The following is a 17810-nucleotide window of genomic DNA, read 5'->3' on the forward strand; positions in this document are numbered from 1 at the left end:
AGACAAAAGTAAGAGGTTAAAAAAAAAAGAAAGAAACGCCGACCGGGACCACGTTGTCCGGATATACTCTAAGAATACAACGCTCGTGGTCATGACAAAAAAAGAAAAAGATACTTGAAGGGCAGTATCACGGTGGTATGATCGGTATGGCACCTGATCATAGTCGGGGGTTCTTGGTATGACGCCAAATTCCACCGGGCATCAAGTTCTGCTTGAGCAGGGCAAGCTCCTTGTGTAGGGCTTGGTTCTCCTGCTGAATGCCATCGATGTAGGTCAGGGCATTGGTGAGAATCTCAGACTTCTTGAGAGACCCTGCGCCAACCTTGGTATGTTTTTGAACACCCGAGGGCGAGATGGCCTGCTCAAGGGACACAAACTTGGCATTCATGTTGGTGCGGTAACGCTTCTCGATGATGTTATGCGCGGCACGCTTGGCAGCATTCCGCATTTGAGGATCTTGACCGCCCGTTGAGGAGTGGTTTGAGTCTCGGGAAAAGCTGCGGGTCTTGCGGGATGTGGAGAAGGTGGATTTGGAGGGTTGAGGGGTAGCGATATCTTCTTCCTTCATTTCTGGACTTGATGACCATGTTGAAGAAGAGCGGGTCTTGCTCTGTATTTGAGGCTGTTGAGGAGCGGGGTAATTTGAGGGTTGAGTTGGCGATTGGGTCTCGAACGCATTCGAGTCAATGGATTGCCGGGCAGCGGCAGATTGCCAGTTCTGATCGTCACTCTCGAATTCCTTTTAGGGAAATTAGCTTTTTGTGTCAAAGAGTATGGGGAAGAGATGGGGAGATGGGGAGATGAGGAGATGAGGAGATGAGGAGATGTGGGGAGAGAGTCATACCGACGATAGTGAAGCTGAATCCTCAGCCATGGGCATGGTGAATCCACTAATGCCAGAGCTAGCAAAGGGGTCATTGAAGAGATCCTTGGACTCGAGGTTGGTGAGACTGTCGGCAAAGTCGAATGACACGGGCTCCATATCGGTGGGGTTGAGGGAGAAGAGATCGATGGCGTTATCATAGCTCCAGTTGGCAGCGAGAGGATCGGGCCTGTCAAAGAAGTCGGCGGGTCTCGACTGGGGACTCAGATGTTGAGGACTCAGATGTTGGCTGAGGTAAGTCCCTTGGTCTATTGAGAGATTGGGGATCTCATTGGATCGGTTGCAAGCCATGATACACATCTTGAATCATACGTTGGCCTCGAAGGGCAGTGGCAGGATGGAATAGTAAGGTTGAATGATAAATGGGAAGGGTGGCGAGGAAATGGGAAGATTTATAAATAAATCTGGGAACTGAAGATGTCAACAGCAGATCTTCGGTTGTAGGGGGGGGGATTTATATAAACCCAGAGTGTGCCCCCGAAAAAAAACAGGGGTACGAAGGTGATCCGGAACAGACAATTACGCCTGTGTAAGCCGAGATTAGACTGTGATGTCAGGTCTAAAACAGATGCGTATCGTAAATGGTCTAGTTCTGTTTATTCGGTGATTTAAAGCCGAGACCCTTCACATCTCATAACGGCCGGCTCCGACGCAGCACATTATTTTCCGATACTTTCCATTGTAACGTGTGAAACAGGAACCAGTGGGCTGGACCTTGCCAAGATAAGGCCGGCCGAGTCTCGGATCCGGACTTTTTATGTTTTTTATGTAATTTATGTATCTTTTGTACCTTGTTCTTTACCTTTGAAAATACATTTTGCATGTTTTGCACCTCCTTTTTTTTTTATATTCATGTATTGTATTGTATCTTTTTTCAGAAGTTTTTTTTTATATTTACGGAACGTCTGTTGCTGCTTTGCCAATGTTTAAGGTGGAGAATTCCCTTTTCTTCTGGCACGTGGTATTTTCTTTTATATGTATACTTCCTCCTGCTCTTAACGATTTTCTTATTCAGAAATTAGTAACATTCAACTTCCCTCTATATAGGAGTACAAAGGTTAGCATGAATTCTTAGAGCAATTATACATAAAAATATAAATATCCTGCCAAAAGTGACAGCCGCACATTAGATCCAATTATCTTTTTTATCTTTTTTCTTGGCGGTGCCTCCTGTGGTGCCCCGGTGCCTGCTCCGTATAAGCGGCAATCGACAGGTACTTTCGTATCATTTTCTAGCCAATCCTTGCCTTGCTATGTATTTACAAAGTACTTTGATATATTCATAGAGATTTAGGACATTTATAACATAGACAGAATAAAAGGCCTAAATGTACTCCGTAGTTTGTAGTTTGTAGTTTGTAGGAGCCCAAATTGTATACTCCGTAAAAGCGGCAAACTATCAAATCTAGAAACTCCGCTAAAAAACCGGTTTGAAAACATACTTTATACAAAGTACATAACTACTATACTGTACTCTCCGTACTAGAATCATGTACGGAAGCTCCATCGGCTTTTACATGATTTACCCCTCCCGGTAAAACTCATACCCTACATTCTTCATTGCCTCAATTACCCGACTTTGATAACCTGTCGCTAACCCAATCTATTTTGTTTTTATATATGATCTACTAAATTACGGAGTACATAGACGTCATTCTCTTCCTAAAGTTTCAAGATATCATCTGAAATATATATATATGACAGTATAATGAACATATTAACACGTCAACAACTAATGACACGCCACTGTGATGCGTCTATGCTTTCTATGAACTAATTTCCTTGAGAAGGTCATACTCTGCACTGTTCACATAGTAACCACCTGTGGCAAGGTTGACGCGTATATACTTTGTATTTCTCGGAGTACTTTTGTCTAAAAATCGTTCTTTCCCCCCCCCCTATTTCATCAGTTTCTAATGAAATCAAATCTAGAAACTGATATGTCAGATCCAGATGTATTAAACAAAGCCTCGGATTGGTAGAAGAAGAAAGAAAGTTGTGTAAGGATTAGATGTGAGGTGCTCCTCCAGGTGCCCGTCCAATAACGCAGCCGGGAAATCTCGCTTATTCCACTTTCTTGCCAAATGGCGCCACACCATTTTTACAGTGGAGTGACTCGGATACTCTCCTTCCTTGGCTCCAACCCGATGTCTACCGAATTTATATGAGAGGCTCCTTGTGACCATATCACGAATTGCACACGGAGATAATCATCTCGAGTTTAGCCTCCGGTCAATAGTTCCCGCAATTCGATGGCATGAGGGTTCGTCTTATGCCTCATACTCCCCGACGCTGATCCGATTGTACTTTTATTCTTTCTAGATTCGCAGTGGAAGACTCATACCGATATTGCCGCCAAACGAATGCGTACAATATTGTTAGACTTTGTGGCTAATGATCCTCCTCATCCTTGACGTCTCAGATCTTATCACAACCTTAATGTGGATTCTGCACTATTCCCTGTACGCCTGTACCGAGCCATTTAGACCGAGGCTAACTCCTTGAATCTCGTTCCTGTATCACTTCCGGAGTTACGGAGTACACTTAAGGGAGTACAAGATATGGTCAGTTCACTAGTGGAGCAATAACGGGCGCTAGACCTGTCAACCTATATTGTACACAGTCAATATAGTATTAACACGGAGCTTTGACTTGATTTGGGTCCTAGCTGTCGTTCGTGGATCTTTGGTCCCCAGATCTTGGATCGATATAGCTACCTATCTGGGATGTGGCTTCCGGGGTTTTCACCAAAATAACCCTGACCGGTCCCGAAATGGACATCCCTTCATATAGAAGTCACTAGCCTCAATGTTGAGACTTTGTGTTATGGCAGATCTTTTGAACTGTGGCTTGTGGAGGTTAAGTCTGGAGATGGACAACGCAGTGATTCCGGTCCTAATTGGTTTATATGAATGAAACTTGCTGATGGCCCTAGATGACTTTACTATTATCCTTTTTGGAATCTTCAACTCTTCAACTTCCGAGGGAAATCAGATTTTAGCTCCCGAGGTCCAGATATACATCATACGATCGAGAGTCCACTTGTGGATACAATGTGTCTCCATCTAAGATCCGTTTTTTACATAATTTCCCATACATATACTATGTACTACTAGTATACTATACACTATTATTGGTATTTTATATTAAACCCCGTAGAGCCCGCAATGGGCTGAGGTTGTGGATATGTGCTTGATGACGCACAGGAATGGAACTAAAATCTGATAGATTTACGATCTCACGGTGAAAATTCAGAGGTGTATTCCTCAATTTATAGAATTGGTGTTTATAAACAATATTTTGGGCGCTGCGTACTCCATAGTACATAGTACTTTATAGAGACTAAATGCAGAGGAGACCAAAAAGAGGAGTTGTAGCCTGAGGCACCAATTGTAACCTCAGGCACCCTTCAAAATCAAACCTCTGTTGATCCAAAGGCTAATGCAACTCTAACTGCAAGTCTCTAGAACAGCAATATGAACAGCTACTGGTAGGTAAACCTCACTGCTACCGACAACCAGGATACCTTCGGCAAGACCCACCTAATCAAGCTGGAACACTTTATCAAAAGAATCGAAGGTGAACACTGGACCTGGTCGAGACAAAGCCCACTAGTATGAAATATGCAGCCAAGACATTCCGATCAACTGAGGATGTCGATCCCATTATGGTGTACATATACTTTGAAGAGAGAATGAGGAGCGTGTCTGGAATGTAGACTGGGGTTATCCTCGGGTAAATTTGCTTTTGATACAGATGTTACTTTCGTAGCTGTTTATATGTATGAAGACTCGCATATCTCAGCGAAGATAAATATGCGCCTCTCTGCAGAGTCGCCGGATTGAGTGTTAAGGAATGCTTTGCATTGCCATAGTATGTATCGATTGCTTCTGAGACTTCAGGAGGAATTGGTTGCTGGAGTGCTGGATTTAAAGTCTGTTCCCGATGGCTCATATACCTGTATGAGTTGGCTACCATGTTGCTAGATTGACTTGGAGAGGGCTTTATAATATTGTTGTTAAAATCGGATTATGACACGCTGTTCGATTTTCAGATCGTGACATGTATGATGTGTGGCTGTCTTCGCTGCTGATATATATATAATGACTTCCAAGGTTGTGGTATTGATTATTCTAAGAAATGGCTCGTTAGATCCGAACCAAGATCTCACCAGTCTCCAATAAGCATTTGAAGAAAGAGAAATTATTTATAGAATACATTGTATATCAACCAATGCTACTCCGTACGTACTTTGGTCAGTTTACTTTGAGATCGGCCAGTTTGGATCCACAAATCTTTCCCGAGCAAACGGCGACCACTGATGTTCGATTTTAGGCTAGGACCGGATCTGACGGACCAGCAACCATAAAGTCGTAAAGTCGGTCTGGAAATTGGGACCTTGGGACTACTCCATAGAATTGGGATCGAAAAAAGGGAATGTCCCGAAACCCTCTCCACCCCTGAAGATCGACAGTGGCTTAGATTTAGTTCCACCTTTCGGAAAGAGGCTACACGGATTTTAACCCGAGATGCAGGGCCTGTTAAAGCTTTGAGTAACGGTCCCAGGATTAGCTGGATAGGCACAGTCAATGTTGTGATATATGCACGCAGTAGGATCCCGTGGAATAGGGGCTACTTCGTTACTTTTGACGACATCTATCGAGTAAATCATGCCCTCCGCGCTGAGGGGTTGCAAGACATGTTTCAATCTTGCGAAATCATTGCCCAATAGAATTATTGAGATAATCTAGAATAGCCACTCTATGTAAAAATGGAATCGTGCCCGATTTTATGACCTCACAAGCCGATGCAGATCTTATGCATCTTGGATATAAAAAAGTCACCATTACCTATCACTAAATCTACTATACAAGTTTAATTCACACGCAAAATGAAGTTCTCCCTCGCCGCCATTACCACCTTCATCGGCGCTATCAGCGCCACCAGCCTTCCTAACGCCTTCACTCTCGTCGCCGAGGGCGGCAAGACCGTCCTGACCGATGGCCAGAACATGTACATTGGCAGAAACACTACCAACTATGAGATCCTGATCCGTAAGTATCCAGCCTTGCATGATATCGACCCCCAACACCCTAACACAGATGCTTTTTCTAGTCCGTGGCGGCAGCCCCAATGGCCTCGTCTCATACACTGCCAAGAACGCTGTTCCTACCGGTTTCCAGAACCTCTATATCGTCGAAGACTCTGTTTCACCCGTCGGGCTGACCCTCCCCCACTCCGGCGCTGTCCCCGAGGGCGGCAATGTCACTGGCTTTGGTGTCAATGACCAGGGTCTGTTTACTCAGGGTGACAGGGATTGGTTCTCCGTTGAGGGTTACGGCGATAACCCGGTCAAGGAGATCTATTGGTACGGTGCCCACAACTCTGTGTACCGTGGTGAGAAGCTCTATGTTAAGGAGCTCAAGAACTACTCTAACTAAATATTTACTCGGTTTTGATGCCGGGTCGATGTGATAGAATGACTTGATGAAAGTTGCTGGTGCTTTTGGTGAGGATTTCTGTGTTGGTATACGTGCATACCCCTTTACGTCATTCTACTGGGTTACCTATCATTCAGAAGTACAATATTGAATACATCACATTAAAATAGCCGAAATTTCTCACGATCCTTTTCTATCCCCGAAGCAGACGATCTATTTAGTTCTCTAGTATACAAACGCTCAAAGTGTAACCGAAAACCCCATCAAACCAACGCCTTGATCGTAGTTTCAAAGCTTTCCGGTTCGCGACCCAAAATCTCGCGCATAGCCGGAGTCACAACTGCAGCCTCACCCCGTCGGATAGCCTCCCAAGCCGTAGTCCACTCCCTGGACAGATCCACTCCCCTGTACGTGTGATTATCACCAATCTGAGGAAGATCCACATACTCGTCGACAGAGATCTCACGAATCTTGAGATCTTTCCCAACCACCCGACCGAGAATCTCAACCGTCTCCGCAAGAGTGATCTCCCGAGGCCCAGAGAGCAGAATAGCCTTGTTCACATACTTGAATCTAGCCGGGTCTTTGATATACGAGACAATCAACTTGGCGGTTGCCTCGCCGAGCTCATCGCGCTTGACCCACGCCACGCCTGGGCCTTTACCCGAGTGAGGGATTGCAACCTCGTCCGCTGGATTCTTCAAATCGTAGAATGCGGTGTAGATCGGGAAGGATTCAGTGTAGATACCCTCGCGCACTGAGGTGTAGGATATCTTGTCTTGAACAGTAGAGAGGTATTTCTCTGTTACGATGTGGGCGCCCATCACATGAGCGATGGTGTGGTCGTTTAGATCACCGCCGAATCCAAGAGAAGAGTAGAAGATGTGCTTGACGCCACACCTGATGGCTGCATCTATAGCAAGACGGTGTGCCTGGTATTCGGTGTTAGATCAACTATTCAGACATGTAACATCACTCGGGGGGGGTTTCTTACCTCGATCCTGTGATCTGTCTCAAATGATGCATATGAAACCAGCATCAAGACTTCCACGCCTTTGAAGGCTGTGTCTAATGTCGATGGCTCATCATAGTCGGCCCTGTGTACCGTAGCGCCAGCTTGCTTGAGGTCTTGCAATTTCTCGGGGCGTCGGGCACTCAGAATCAGATCGGATTCTGGGACCAATTTCACCAGGTGGTTCACGATGCTTGATCCAAGGGCTCCAGAGGCCGGGAAAACGCCAATTTTGACACCCATTTTGTTATCGAGAGATGATAAAGCGGTGATTCGGTTGGTAGGCTGTATGTAGTTGGAGAAGGAAGTCTGATGATACAGTTTGATGATACACTTGGGAGATTTTTCTTGCCTTTATATGTTTGTTGTGCTCCATATCCTATCTACATTTCATGATCGCCTGCTTATAAATGAAAGATTGGTATTCGGATATGGCAACAATGACCGAATGCAATGATCCTGTACTTAGTTTCTCTATAAATCCACCGACGTCGATCGGCTTCCCTTTCCAAGCCCCCCTTGCGCCAAATTTCACCCCTGACTGGAAAATCCATGTACGCCCTGCCTAACCAGGTGTAGGTTATCCCCTTTAAAAATTGTTGCTTGCTCAGCCGATCGGTAATCCAACATTGGGCAGGGATAATGTGACGTCTTTCATTCGTCCATCGTATTTTGAAATATTTAGAGATGAGATATGTACATCTAAACGCCAAACCGATAACTTACAAATGAAGAAAGAAAACAGCATTGGTAATCATACTCCGGACTCAATGAGGAACACCGCCAGTTCCGAATAATTCCATCTTGATGCGATCGGCACCCACGCCCTTGACTTTGAGACCCGACTCCATGTCTGTCATGAACCTTCCGGGTCCACAAATATAGTAGTCAGTCTTGGCATCATCAAGGAACAAATCCTGATCCGACAACTTGTTCAAGTCCACGCGCCCGACATGATCATAGTCTACGCCTTCCTTCTCTCCCTCAGCGGGGTGGCTGGTGAAGAACGTTGTCTGAATGGAGGGGAATTTCTTTGGAAGCTCCGAGATGTGCTCTTTGAAAGCACGCGCGCCCGACGAACGTGCGCCATGAATGAAATGCAGTTTGCGCGTTGCGGATGAATTGGAAATCAAAGTGTTCAACATCGACGTCAGTGGCGTTAGGCCCACACCAGCACAGAGCAACACGATCGGATTCCCTGTTTCTGAGTCGGCAGGGGAAAGGAAAAAGTCGCCGTATGGGTGGGAAACTTTAAGCGTGTCGCCAATGTTGAATGTATCGTGGAGCACGTTCGAGATGGTTCCTGGGTGGGTGGCGGCACCTGGGTCCGTTGGGTTGAGACCCAATTCTCTCTTCACACTGATGCGATAGTAGTCCGGCTTCGGCTGGTCGCTGAGAGAATACTGTCTGGCCTGCGGGTACTTGAGAGCTGGGACGTAGGTCTGGACGGAAATGTACTGGCCGGGCTGGAAGGCCGGCAGGGGCTTTTCATCAACGGGGGCGAGATAAAACGATGTGATCTCCTCGGATTCCTTGACCTTATTCACAATCTTGAAATCTCTCCAGTCAGTCCAGCCCTCGGCGTGTTCGTAAAGCTGCTTTTCGCGGCCGATCATGATATCTGCGAGCTGCCAGTAGGCTGCGGCCCATGCGTCGTGGATATCTGGGGTCAAAGCTGCGCCCAGGACCTGGCCCATGGCTTCGAGGAGGTATTTGCCAACGATCTTGTAATGGTCAGGCTTGATGTACAAAGATGCATGCTTGTTGCAGATCAACTCGACCGCTGAGCTTAGTGCACCCAGGTCGTCGATATGCGAGGCATATGCGTAGAGCGCACCAGCCAATGCACGAGGCTGGTGGCCATTGATCTGGTTGGAAGTGTTGAACACGGTGTTCAACTCCGGGTGGGCTTCGAGCATGTTGCGATAGAAGACAGTCGTGATGGTGTTGCCATGTTCCACGAGAACCGGCACCGTCGCCTTAATGAGGGCGATTTGGTCCGGAGTCATTCCTGGATTGGAACTCATGGTTGATTGTTTATATATCGAAAAAAGAAAAGAAAAAAAAAGTTCCGTATCTGCACGATTTAGCGCTGCAGATGCTTAAATATAAGTGAGAGGGTCAGAATACGTGAGTAATACGAAAGCGGTTCCAACGTTACATTTTGCTGGTTGCTTAGCTATTTATCTCCATCGTCCACGGGTAGCCGGCTTGCTAATAGGCAAAAGACGGGATTTGGAAACCTCGAGAAAAGGTGTCTGGCATGATTTGTGAAGATTTTCAGTGCCGAAGTGAAGATATCTCCGCGGAGAGGGAACATACAACGTATAGGAAGGAATTAACTCGGAATTTTCATCCGAAATTTTCACGATTTTCTCGATTTTCTCGCAATTGTTTTTGCAAATTGCAAGTTATAAATAAAAATGTGTTATTCCTAAAGTCAACGTGCAAAAAAAGTTGGATGCTACAATGTACATTATATGTATGTACCTCCCACTACAGTACATATAGTTCGTCCTACTCCGGTCCAAATGTAACCAACCAATCAATAGAGAGACATTCTGGTTTTCAAGCGCCTCTGTTTGCCCTCCTATAAGCCCACCTCATATGTTGTACGGTTACTGAGTCACACGTGGTGCCATGCTAGTAGTCTAGCCCTGAAGAGCTCCCGGGGAAACCCGACTGCTTACTCAGCACGCGCCAAATCCGACTTGGCTCATTGGATACCTGGGACTCTTTATAATGGGAAGTAATAGATTTAACTATTTTGGAATTTTAATCCAAAATTCATCATGTCCATGAACCTGAGCAGATGTAAGGAGAAGATACTTGCCATTGGACAATCCACTTTTCAGAATGATGTGGAAATGGTTGGATATAATCGGCACTCGCCGTTTGCAGAAGTCGGGCACTCGTTCAACGGTTGTTGGCTCCACAAAACCCAAAATCCATATGCATACGCTCACTCTAGGTTGAGTCAGGTGCTAATCGATGATGGACCACTTGAACAGTTGCATAGTGACGTCTGTGATATGAAATAGCGGTAAAGCAAAGCTCGATGGTAGAAGAGGCTGGGTTTCTCTCAATTTGATGATATATTAGTCAAGTTCGACTTCAGATAGTCTCTCAATTCAAGACCTATCACCACTCACGATGCCGTTCAAAAAGCGCTTGGCTGATCTCTCGACGCTCGGGGGGCACCCGGGCACCGGGCACCTCCAGCTGCCCATGCTGCAGCTCCCGGCCAAGATGAGATACAATTTTCTCTGCTTGGTGGGCGAGTTTGTAGGCACTTTTCTGTTTCTCTTCTTTTCCTTTGCAGGGACACAGGTGGCCAATACACCGAAAGCACCACCTGGCAGCCCACCGGATACTTCTAGTTTGATGTATGTGGCGCTTTGTTTTGGATTCTCTTTGACGGTCAATGTTTGGGCATTCTATCGAGTCACAGGTGGTCTCTTCAATCCAGCGGTATGGGCATCACCCACATAGGAATGGCAATATTTGTAGCTGATACTTCACTAGGTGACTCTAGCTCTCTGCCTAACTGGTGGCATGCCCCCTTCCCGAGGGTTGTGTGTATTCCCTGCGCAACTGGTTGCCGGAATTGCTGCGGCGGGCGTGGTGAGTTGTCTTTTCCCGGGCCCGCTGAACTGCGAGACCCGACTCGGTGGTGGCACATCAATTGCACAAGGACTCTTCATCGAGATGTTCTTGACGGCCCAGCTGGTGTTTGTCATCATCATGTTGGCGGTGGTGAAGCACAAATCCACCTATCTAGCTCCAGTAGGAATTGGTCTGGCTTTCTTTGTTGCAGAACTGACTGGTAAGTAACAATCAGTCTGATATTACTTCCCACATTGTGCTGACCCTTCATGCCAGGCGTTCACTACACTGGAGGATCCCTCAACCCTGCTCGCTCCCTGGGACCAGATGTGATCAACCGGTCGTTTCCGGGATACCACTGGATCTATTGGGTCGGTCCTCTGCTCGGATCCCTTCTTGCCTCTGCTTTCTATCATCTCCTCTGTATTGCGCGCTGGGAGAGGATCAACCCTGGTCAGGATTATAACGAGGAAGAGGTGGCTAGAAAGGAGTCAATAATTGGTTCGGAGCATACTATCACTGCGACCCCTCAAGCCCCATTTTCCGGGAGAGAGATTCCGTTTGATGAGCATGTTTAGGGCTGCTCTATTGTCTGAAAGACTGTTCTGTGGAAACCTGCCAATTGCTTTCCCCTAGGTGAACATAACTGAAGCAATTTAGCGCGTTGCACAAACCCCACCGCTATGTATATAGTGGGAAAACGATGAGATTTGGTTGGTAGAGGATCGGTGTCAATATCCCAGGTTGGTAAAGAGGCCGAGAATAGTTCATCAATGTTGATAAGTGTGGAAGTTGAATTGAAAGCATGTTAAGCAACCTTAGAATGATTGGGAGGATGGAGTTGATGTAGTTAGTTAGGTATGCTTTCCCGAGTAATTAGTAATTCAACAATCGGCCCTCCCTGGCGTTGCTGGTTGAGTGAGGTATCCTCCCCTAGGTCTTCTTCAATGACCTTGCGTTGGCGCGGAAAAGTTCTAAGTTTCCGCGAGACCGATCTGTTCAACGCCATAAAAGGCTTTGAAGCTGTGGCTCACTCTGGGGCCGTGATTTTCCCCCTAGCATCTAAATCCTCTAGAAGTCTTTCATGGGCGCAGTGGATATAGTCCAAATCACAGTTATAGCCCCTGGATTCTGCGCAGGTCCCGAATCACATCGAGACGATCAACGGCTTGAGCGCGAATAAACAGGTCAGTCCAGTGCGTAATATTTCGTATGCCGGTCTGGTGGGACCGAACCAGCTTTGAAAGAAGACCCGTTGTGGTGCGCTTGGTTGGCCTAGCCGCAATTGCCACATCCCCAGGTGAAGTTGCCGTTGCCAATGGCAACGCAGCGGAAGCACGGGCCGTTCCCTATAAGACAATGCTGACAAAGGATCCGACCTGAAAAGGGGTTCGACATAATAAATCGACAATTCAATCCGCTGATTAAAGGTACCGGAATCCCAGTTGATGGTGTTTTGCAGTACGGAGTACAGGTTCACGGCGATCGGGCATGTGAAACAGAACTTCGCAGTCGCTTTTAATCAGCTGTCCCTGAACTGCCACGTATCAATGGAAAAGTCACGCATGCTCAGCCTAGGGTCTAGAAGCTCAAATGTACCTCAGTGAGGCTACGGGATTGTGGAAGAAGGCTTTGACTGCACTGGCGGGGTATAAATTTCAGTGTAACTCTCACATTAGCAGCCAGTGCTATTTATTTAAATGGAGCCGGCTGTCTGCACGATACAAATAGCTCGTGCAACTAAATAGGCTGCAGGTGAGCTGTGATATTGTCTCCGAGTGCAGATCAGCCTCATAGCGTCAACATTCTCAATAGTCGCGAGATGTGTGATGTGGACACGACTGCCTCATATTAGTGCCTCTCTAGCTCAAATGCAAGGGCTGTAATCACACTGCACGTCCTGTCATCTGCAGGAAACCACGATTATTGGAGTCCCCCATACTCCGTGGTTGGTTACTATTAGCTTTGGCGTTGATGAGTTTCAAGATCAACATCCCTTAACTTAATTTTTGATTTGACATTTAAATCTTCAATCCCCATGTTCATCCGAACAGCGCAAACCGAACATTGCAAGCCTGAGATGCACGCGCAACCTGTCGACCGCGAGGCAGTCGCACCGGTCGCGACTGACGAGGGGGTAGATGTCGGAGACGTGCAGCTGCTGGGTATGATAGTGTGCTTCCTTTTGTGAGGAATACTGGCCGCTAATAGCTTGTCTAGCACGCATGGGCTACAAGCAGGAACTTCGCCGGCAGTATTCCACCCTGCAGGTTTTTGCAATCGCATTCAGCATCATGGGCCTAGTGCCCTCGATCGCGTCGACACTCTCGTTCTCTCTTCCTGCAGGTCCGGTCGGCATGGTCTGGGTAGGGGATGCCCGTGAGTCTAGTTATGCTATTAATTGGCTGAGATTAGGGAATAGGGATGGTTCACAGCGAGTATATTTATCTTTTTGGTTGGGTTGGCAATGGTAGGAATTTTCTCTAGGTCCATTTGTGGGACCATTCCACTGATATTATCTAGGCTGATCTCGCGTCTGCCATGCCCACAGCCGGAGGACTCTATTGGTGGACACATTATTTCGCTGGACCGAAATGGAAGAGCCCATTGAGTTTCTTGATTGGATATAGCAACACATTGGGATTGATCGGTGGCATATGTTCGGTGGACTGTGAGGACGATCCATATCCGTTGCCATCAATCACATTACTTACTCTTGTTGTTCAGACACCCTCGCACTCATGATCCTCTCCTGTGTCTCTATATCACGGGGAGATGGATGGTCCGCCTCGCGCGGCGTGATCTATGCGGTTTACGTCGGTCTAATACTCTTCCATGGGCTATGCGGCTCCTTGGGTGGACGCGCGATGCCAAAAATCCAGACATTTTGCATCTATATCAACATTGCCCTCGTTGTTGCAACTGTCATCGCTCTGCCAGTTGGAAAAGTGACGCGAGGTGGATCCCTCAACTCGGGCCAGTATGTCTATGGTCATACCGATAATGAGACCACATGGCCGACTGGATGGGCATTTATGCTGGCATGGCTCGCTCCGATCTGGTCAATAGGCTCCTTTGACTCTTGTGTACACATGAGCGAAGAAGCTCTTCATGCATCCAAGGCTGTTCCTCTCGGAATCATCTGGTCGGCGGGCTCTGCATTTGTGCTTGGCTTCTTGGTACTGTCTGTCATTGCTGCTACTATGAACCCGGATGTAAGCGCGACAATCAGCACCAAGTTCGGTCAGCCAATGGCTCAGATTTACTATGATGCATTAGGAAGAGACGGTGCATTGGCATTCATGGCTGTACTCTGCGTCATTCAGTTCCTCATTGGTCTCAGCTTAATTGTCGCTGCTTCTCGCCAAGCATGGGCCTTTTCTCGTGATGGCGCACTGCCATTTTCTAGGTTCTTCCGTCACGTCAGTAAGCGCATCCAGTACCAACCAGTGCGCATGATATGTGGCCTGGTAGTTGTCTCTATCCTGTTGGGTCTGCTATGTCTGATTAACTCAGCAGCCGCAAACGCCCTATTCTCACTATTTGTAGCAAGCAACTACCTATCATGGGGTACCCCGATCTTCTGCCGCTTGGTCTGGGGTGAGGATCGGTTCATCCCGGGCAAGTTTTATACCGGCCCCTTCAGCAGGCCCATTGCTTGGGTGGCCGTTGTCTATCTTCTTTTCGGTGTTATCTTGTCTATGTTTCCCACCGAGGGTCCCAGCCCAACTCGTATGTATTTGAACACTGGAAGACCGCTCCATCGGATGGCTAACGATTTACTTACCGGTAGCACCGAACATGAATTACACCGTCGTAATCAACGGCTTTGTTTGGTTCGGTTGTATGGCTTATTATTCCCTTTTTGCACGGCGATGGTACACCGGACCCCAGATGACTGTCGGCGAGAATACTTCTACTGTTTCAGACAATAGCTTCGCTCCAGTTCCTCATCTATTCTCTACCGACGAACCCGCATCTTTGGATCATAAGGAATAATAATTTATGGTTGAATTCCTTTCTCTTCAGATGAAGGAGGTGTATTTTCTACGTTGTATTCACAAATCATAAATTCTGGTCCTGTAAGCATTTCCCCTAGTGTCTTCATTTTTTGCCCGTTATTGCCCTTAATTCTAAGATATCGAAATGGTAGCAGCCCTCTCTAAGTCGCTACACTACAGATTATAGAGACTAGGAACTAAGTTTCGAGTTTCAATTGGAGAATTGACTGAGGTGCTCGCTGATATTCTTTCATACCTGGGTACTTCATCCAACACCTTGACAATCGGGGCAGAACTCAGAGGCGAAATATACAAACTGAGATGGGAAACACCAACAACCAGGCCGAGGAGATGGTGAGTCTGCTGAACCGCATGGAGGACCATATGTGCGCAACTTCATCTATGGGCAAGCTGATATTTTAGTAGGAGTTGGATGGAAAAGAGCTGGAGTTACGAAACAAGAACTGACCCGCAAAAAGATACCGATACTTCAGGATTATCATCACCCACATCTTCTGTCAGAAGCTGGGTAATGACGCCTTCATGAAAAAGGTTGAGGCGACGGCCAGGGAGGTTTAGCCCCCACACCAGGGCCATATCTACGGGAGTCACTGCTGCATACCTTGGCCCGAAGAATTTCTGGGCACCAGCTATTACTGTGTCTGGTAGATGATAAAACCTTTAACGATTCCTAGATCCCTGCCATGATGGTCGGGCGGGTCTTTGTCTTTTCCTTTTGTGTTCACCATGTGAAACCTGTACCCGGTTATTGGAATATTTATTACTATTGCTTAATGGATCCTCTTTATTAGCTCACGGTGTTGCTTTTAGTTAATAGGATTTGAAGTCATGTATCTGCTCGCTCTATATACCGAGAAAGAAGACTAGCGTGGGAGATCCAGTAAAAAAGTGTTTAATTGGATATAAAAATGCTATAGAATATGCCCATTGGTCCTGGGACCACCAGTAGATTGGATGAATTGGTATAGTCGAGATGGCCGACCAAAAGGTAGGTTGTACAGCCGAGGTATATGTGCAGCTTCAAAGAGAACGCCAGAATAGCCGAGGAAAGTCGTGAGGAAAAGGTGTAGTGGATATCATGCTGAAATCAAATCCGGAATCAACGGAGAAAGGTATCAGCACTTTACAGTGCAACCATGACACCAAGGACACCGGCCATACCAGCAGCAACAGCGCCAACAGCAGTGGGACGAGCGAAGGCGGCATTGTCAGAGGCGGAGGTCGAGCTGGAAGGAGACCCGGTGGATGTGCTAATCAAAGTAGTGGACTCGGTAGTGATAGCCGATCCGGTGGAGTCGGTCTGGGTAGTGAGAGCTGAAACTGCGGTAACAACCCGGCTAGTGACCTCAGAGCTGATAGAGCTGGCTTCGCTGGCGGCAGCAGAGCCTAGGGATGAAGCTTCGCTTCGAGCAGATGAGATAAGACCCGCTCCACTGGTGCTCGCGGCTTCCGCAAGAGAGGTGGCCTTTGATGCGACGTCGGATCCGATGGATTGCCCGCCGCCGACAGCAGTTGAGTAGACGCCTTCGACGTCGGAGACGATGGAGCTCGCATCAGCGGGCACATCAGCGGCCATGGCAGCGGTAGCCAGGAAGAGGGCAGAGGAGATCAGAGTGAACTTCATTTTGATGGGTGGAAAAAAAAAAACGGTTGATTGGAAGGGTGTTGTTGTGACTTGGATTGTACAAAGTAAATAAATAGTCGAGTCTGGGGAATGAAAGAATTAACTGGAAATCCGGGGGAAAGGTAGTCTTTATGTATACTTGGATAATGGGTGGTTCCTATAGATAGAAACCTCGGAGTTTGATTGCGCATGTTGGACAGCCGGGCAGTGGCGACATGACCTCAGCCTTGTGAAAAGCGATTCTCATGTCGATCGTAGGGCCCATTCAGGGCTACGGGCCAGTGCCATGTTAGAGAACTGCGGCAGGCTTCCCGCCATACGCCTTTGGGCAATAACATCGTCATATCGGGCTCCACTTTGTAATGAGGGCGCAAGTTATGGGGCCGTTTCAAGGCCCTAGTCCCTCCCGGAAAACATCTGTAAGATCTAGACGTGCATATTCTAGCATATTCTCGCATAAGCTTGATTGGCCTTGCGCAATGCAGCACAGCCTGCAGCTAAAATAAAAAGTCCGTTGTGATATTTTGGGTATTTTGCTGCCTTGGCGGTCCTAACAACTTGATTCCCATCAGAGACAACGCGGGCGGCATCATCCCGACACGTAATCAGACCCCAAGGGGTGGCTTGGAGGAAGATCTTTACTGATCAACTGCTCGTAAGTTACATGAGTGGCAGACAATGGTATGAAACCGAGTCTTGCCGATACAGTGGGTCGACTCTTGGATTGGATAAACTAGCCTCGGCGTCCGTCATTATAATTGGAATAAACCGCCCACTCGTAATTTCCAAGTATATCGCACCCTGTTGCATTTGGGGCTGGGCATAGCCAAGAGCTTCGATGACGCGTCATGTAGCAGGCTTGAGTGCCTTTATGGCAAAGGGACAGTAAAGCACCCTACTGAATCATGACTGGCTGTGGACTTGGTTGCCGAGGGGCGATGTACAAAGGTACAAAGTATTTTTGTAGGCCGGAATCCACTATTTGGCCTGAGGCATGAACAAAATCACGTGAAGTGGCGACACTTAAAAAAAAGAAACAAGGAAATGCGAGAACAAAAGATCGTCGGAATAGAACATGCTTGGATAACTTGAAAGTATCCATGGGGGTTGCATTTTTGTGACTAATGGTACGCATTACATTTTGGAAGTAAGTATTGTTCTTGAACCCTTTCATTAATAATTGTCTATGATCTATCTAAATTACTATGTCAAAATTCATATG

The 17810-nt window shown here is 47.0% G+C and overlaps 8 protein-coding genes across 8 annotated transcripts; 4 read left to right on the forward strand and 4 right to left on the reverse strand.

The window, feature by feature from the left end:
- Nucleotides 1–157: 157 nt before the first annotated feature.
- Nucleotides 158–1183, reverse strand: N7479_007823 (uncharacterized protein; the record flags this gene model as incomplete). The annotated part of the gene is made up of 2 exons (XM_057255517.1): nucleotides 158–739; nucleotides 845–1183. The coding sequence occupies 2 exons, from the start codon at nucleotides 1181–1183 to the stop codon at nucleotides 158–160; spliced, it is 921 nt and encodes a 306-aa protein (XP_057109379.1).
- A 4591-nt stretch (nucleotides 1184–5774) lies between these two features.
- On the forward strand, nucleotides 5775–6324 carry N7479_007824 (uncharacterized protein; the record flags this gene model as incomplete). The annotated part of the gene is made up of 2 exons (XM_057255518.1): nucleotides 5775–5937; nucleotides 5999–6324. The coding sequence occupies 2 exons, from the start codon at nucleotides 5775–5777 to the stop codon at nucleotides 6322–6324; spliced, it is 489 nt and encodes a 162-aa protein (XP_057109380.1).
- Nucleotides 6325–6587: 263 nt separating this feature from the next.
- Nucleotides 6588–7579, reverse strand: N7479_007825 (uncharacterized protein; the record flags this gene model as incomplete). Its single annotated transcript, XM_057255519.1, has 2 exons — nucleotides 6588–7256; nucleotides 7319–7579. The coding sequence occupies 2 exons, from the start codon at nucleotides 7577–7579 to the stop codon at nucleotides 6588–6590; spliced, it is 930 nt and encodes a 309-aa protein (XP_057109381.1).
- A 524-nt stretch (nucleotides 7580–8103) lies between these two features.
- fhpA (flavohemoprotein) lies at nucleotides 8104–9363 on the reverse strand (the record flags this gene model as incomplete). Its single annotated transcript, XM_057255520.1, has 1 exon — nucleotides 8104–9363. One exon carries the CDS (start codon nucleotides 9361–9363, stop codon nucleotides 8104–8106), a length of 1260 nt encoding a protein of 419 aa, XP_057109382.1.
- A 1126-nt stretch (nucleotides 9364–10489) lies between these two features.
- N7479_007827 (uncharacterized protein) lies at nucleotides 10490–11520 on the forward strand (the record flags this gene model as incomplete). The annotated part of the gene is made up of 3 exons (XM_057255521.1): nucleotides 10490–10807; nucleotides 10862–11162; nucleotides 11219–11520. The coding sequence occupies 3 exons, from the start codon at nucleotides 10490–10492 to the stop codon at nucleotides 11518–11520; spliced, it is 921 nt and encodes a 306-aa protein (XP_057109383.1).
- Nucleotides 11521–11889: 369 nt separating this feature from the next.
- On the forward strand, nucleotides 11890–12325 carry N7479_007828 (uncharacterized protein; the record flags this gene model as incomplete). Its single annotated transcript, XM_057255522.1, is given in 3 exon segments — nucleotides 11890–11985; nucleotides 12064–12129; nucleotides 12140–12325. 3 exon segments carry the CDS (start codon nucleotides 11890–11892, stop codon nucleotides 12323–12325), a joined length of 348 nt encoding a protein of 115 aa, XP_057109384.1.
- Nucleotides 12326–13022: 697 nt separating this feature from the next.
- On the forward strand, nucleotides 13023–14941 carry N7479_007829 (putative GABA permease (Uga4); the record flags this gene model as incomplete). The annotated part of the gene is made up of 6 exons (XM_057255523.1): nucleotides 13023–13107; nucleotides 13163–13308; nucleotides 13365–13412; nucleotides 13466–13613; nucleotides 13670–14674; nucleotides 14736–14941. 6 exons carry the CDS (start codon nucleotides 13023–13025, stop codon nucleotides 14939–14941), a joined length of 1638 nt encoding a protein of 545 aa, XP_057109385.1.
- A 1146-nt stretch (nucleotides 14942–16087) lies between these two features.
- N7479_007830 (putative GPI anchored protein) lies at nucleotides 16088–16588 on the reverse strand (the record flags this gene model as incomplete). The annotated part of the gene is made up of 1 exon (XM_057255524.1): nucleotides 16088–16588. The coding sequence occupies one exon, from the start codon at nucleotides 16586–16588 to the stop codon at nucleotides 16088–16090; it is 501 nt and encodes a 166-aa protein (XP_057109386.1).
- Nucleotides 16589–17810: the final 1222 nt, after the last annotated feature.

Source organism: Penicillium vulpinum, assembly GCF_028829585.1.
Source record: "Penicillium vulpinum strain IBT 29486 chromosome Unknown utg000003l_segment0_segment0, whole genome shotgun sequence".
Lineage (NCBI taxonomy): Eukaryota > Fungi > Ascomycota > Eurotiomycetes > Eurotiales > Aspergillaceae > Penicillium > Penicillium vulpinum.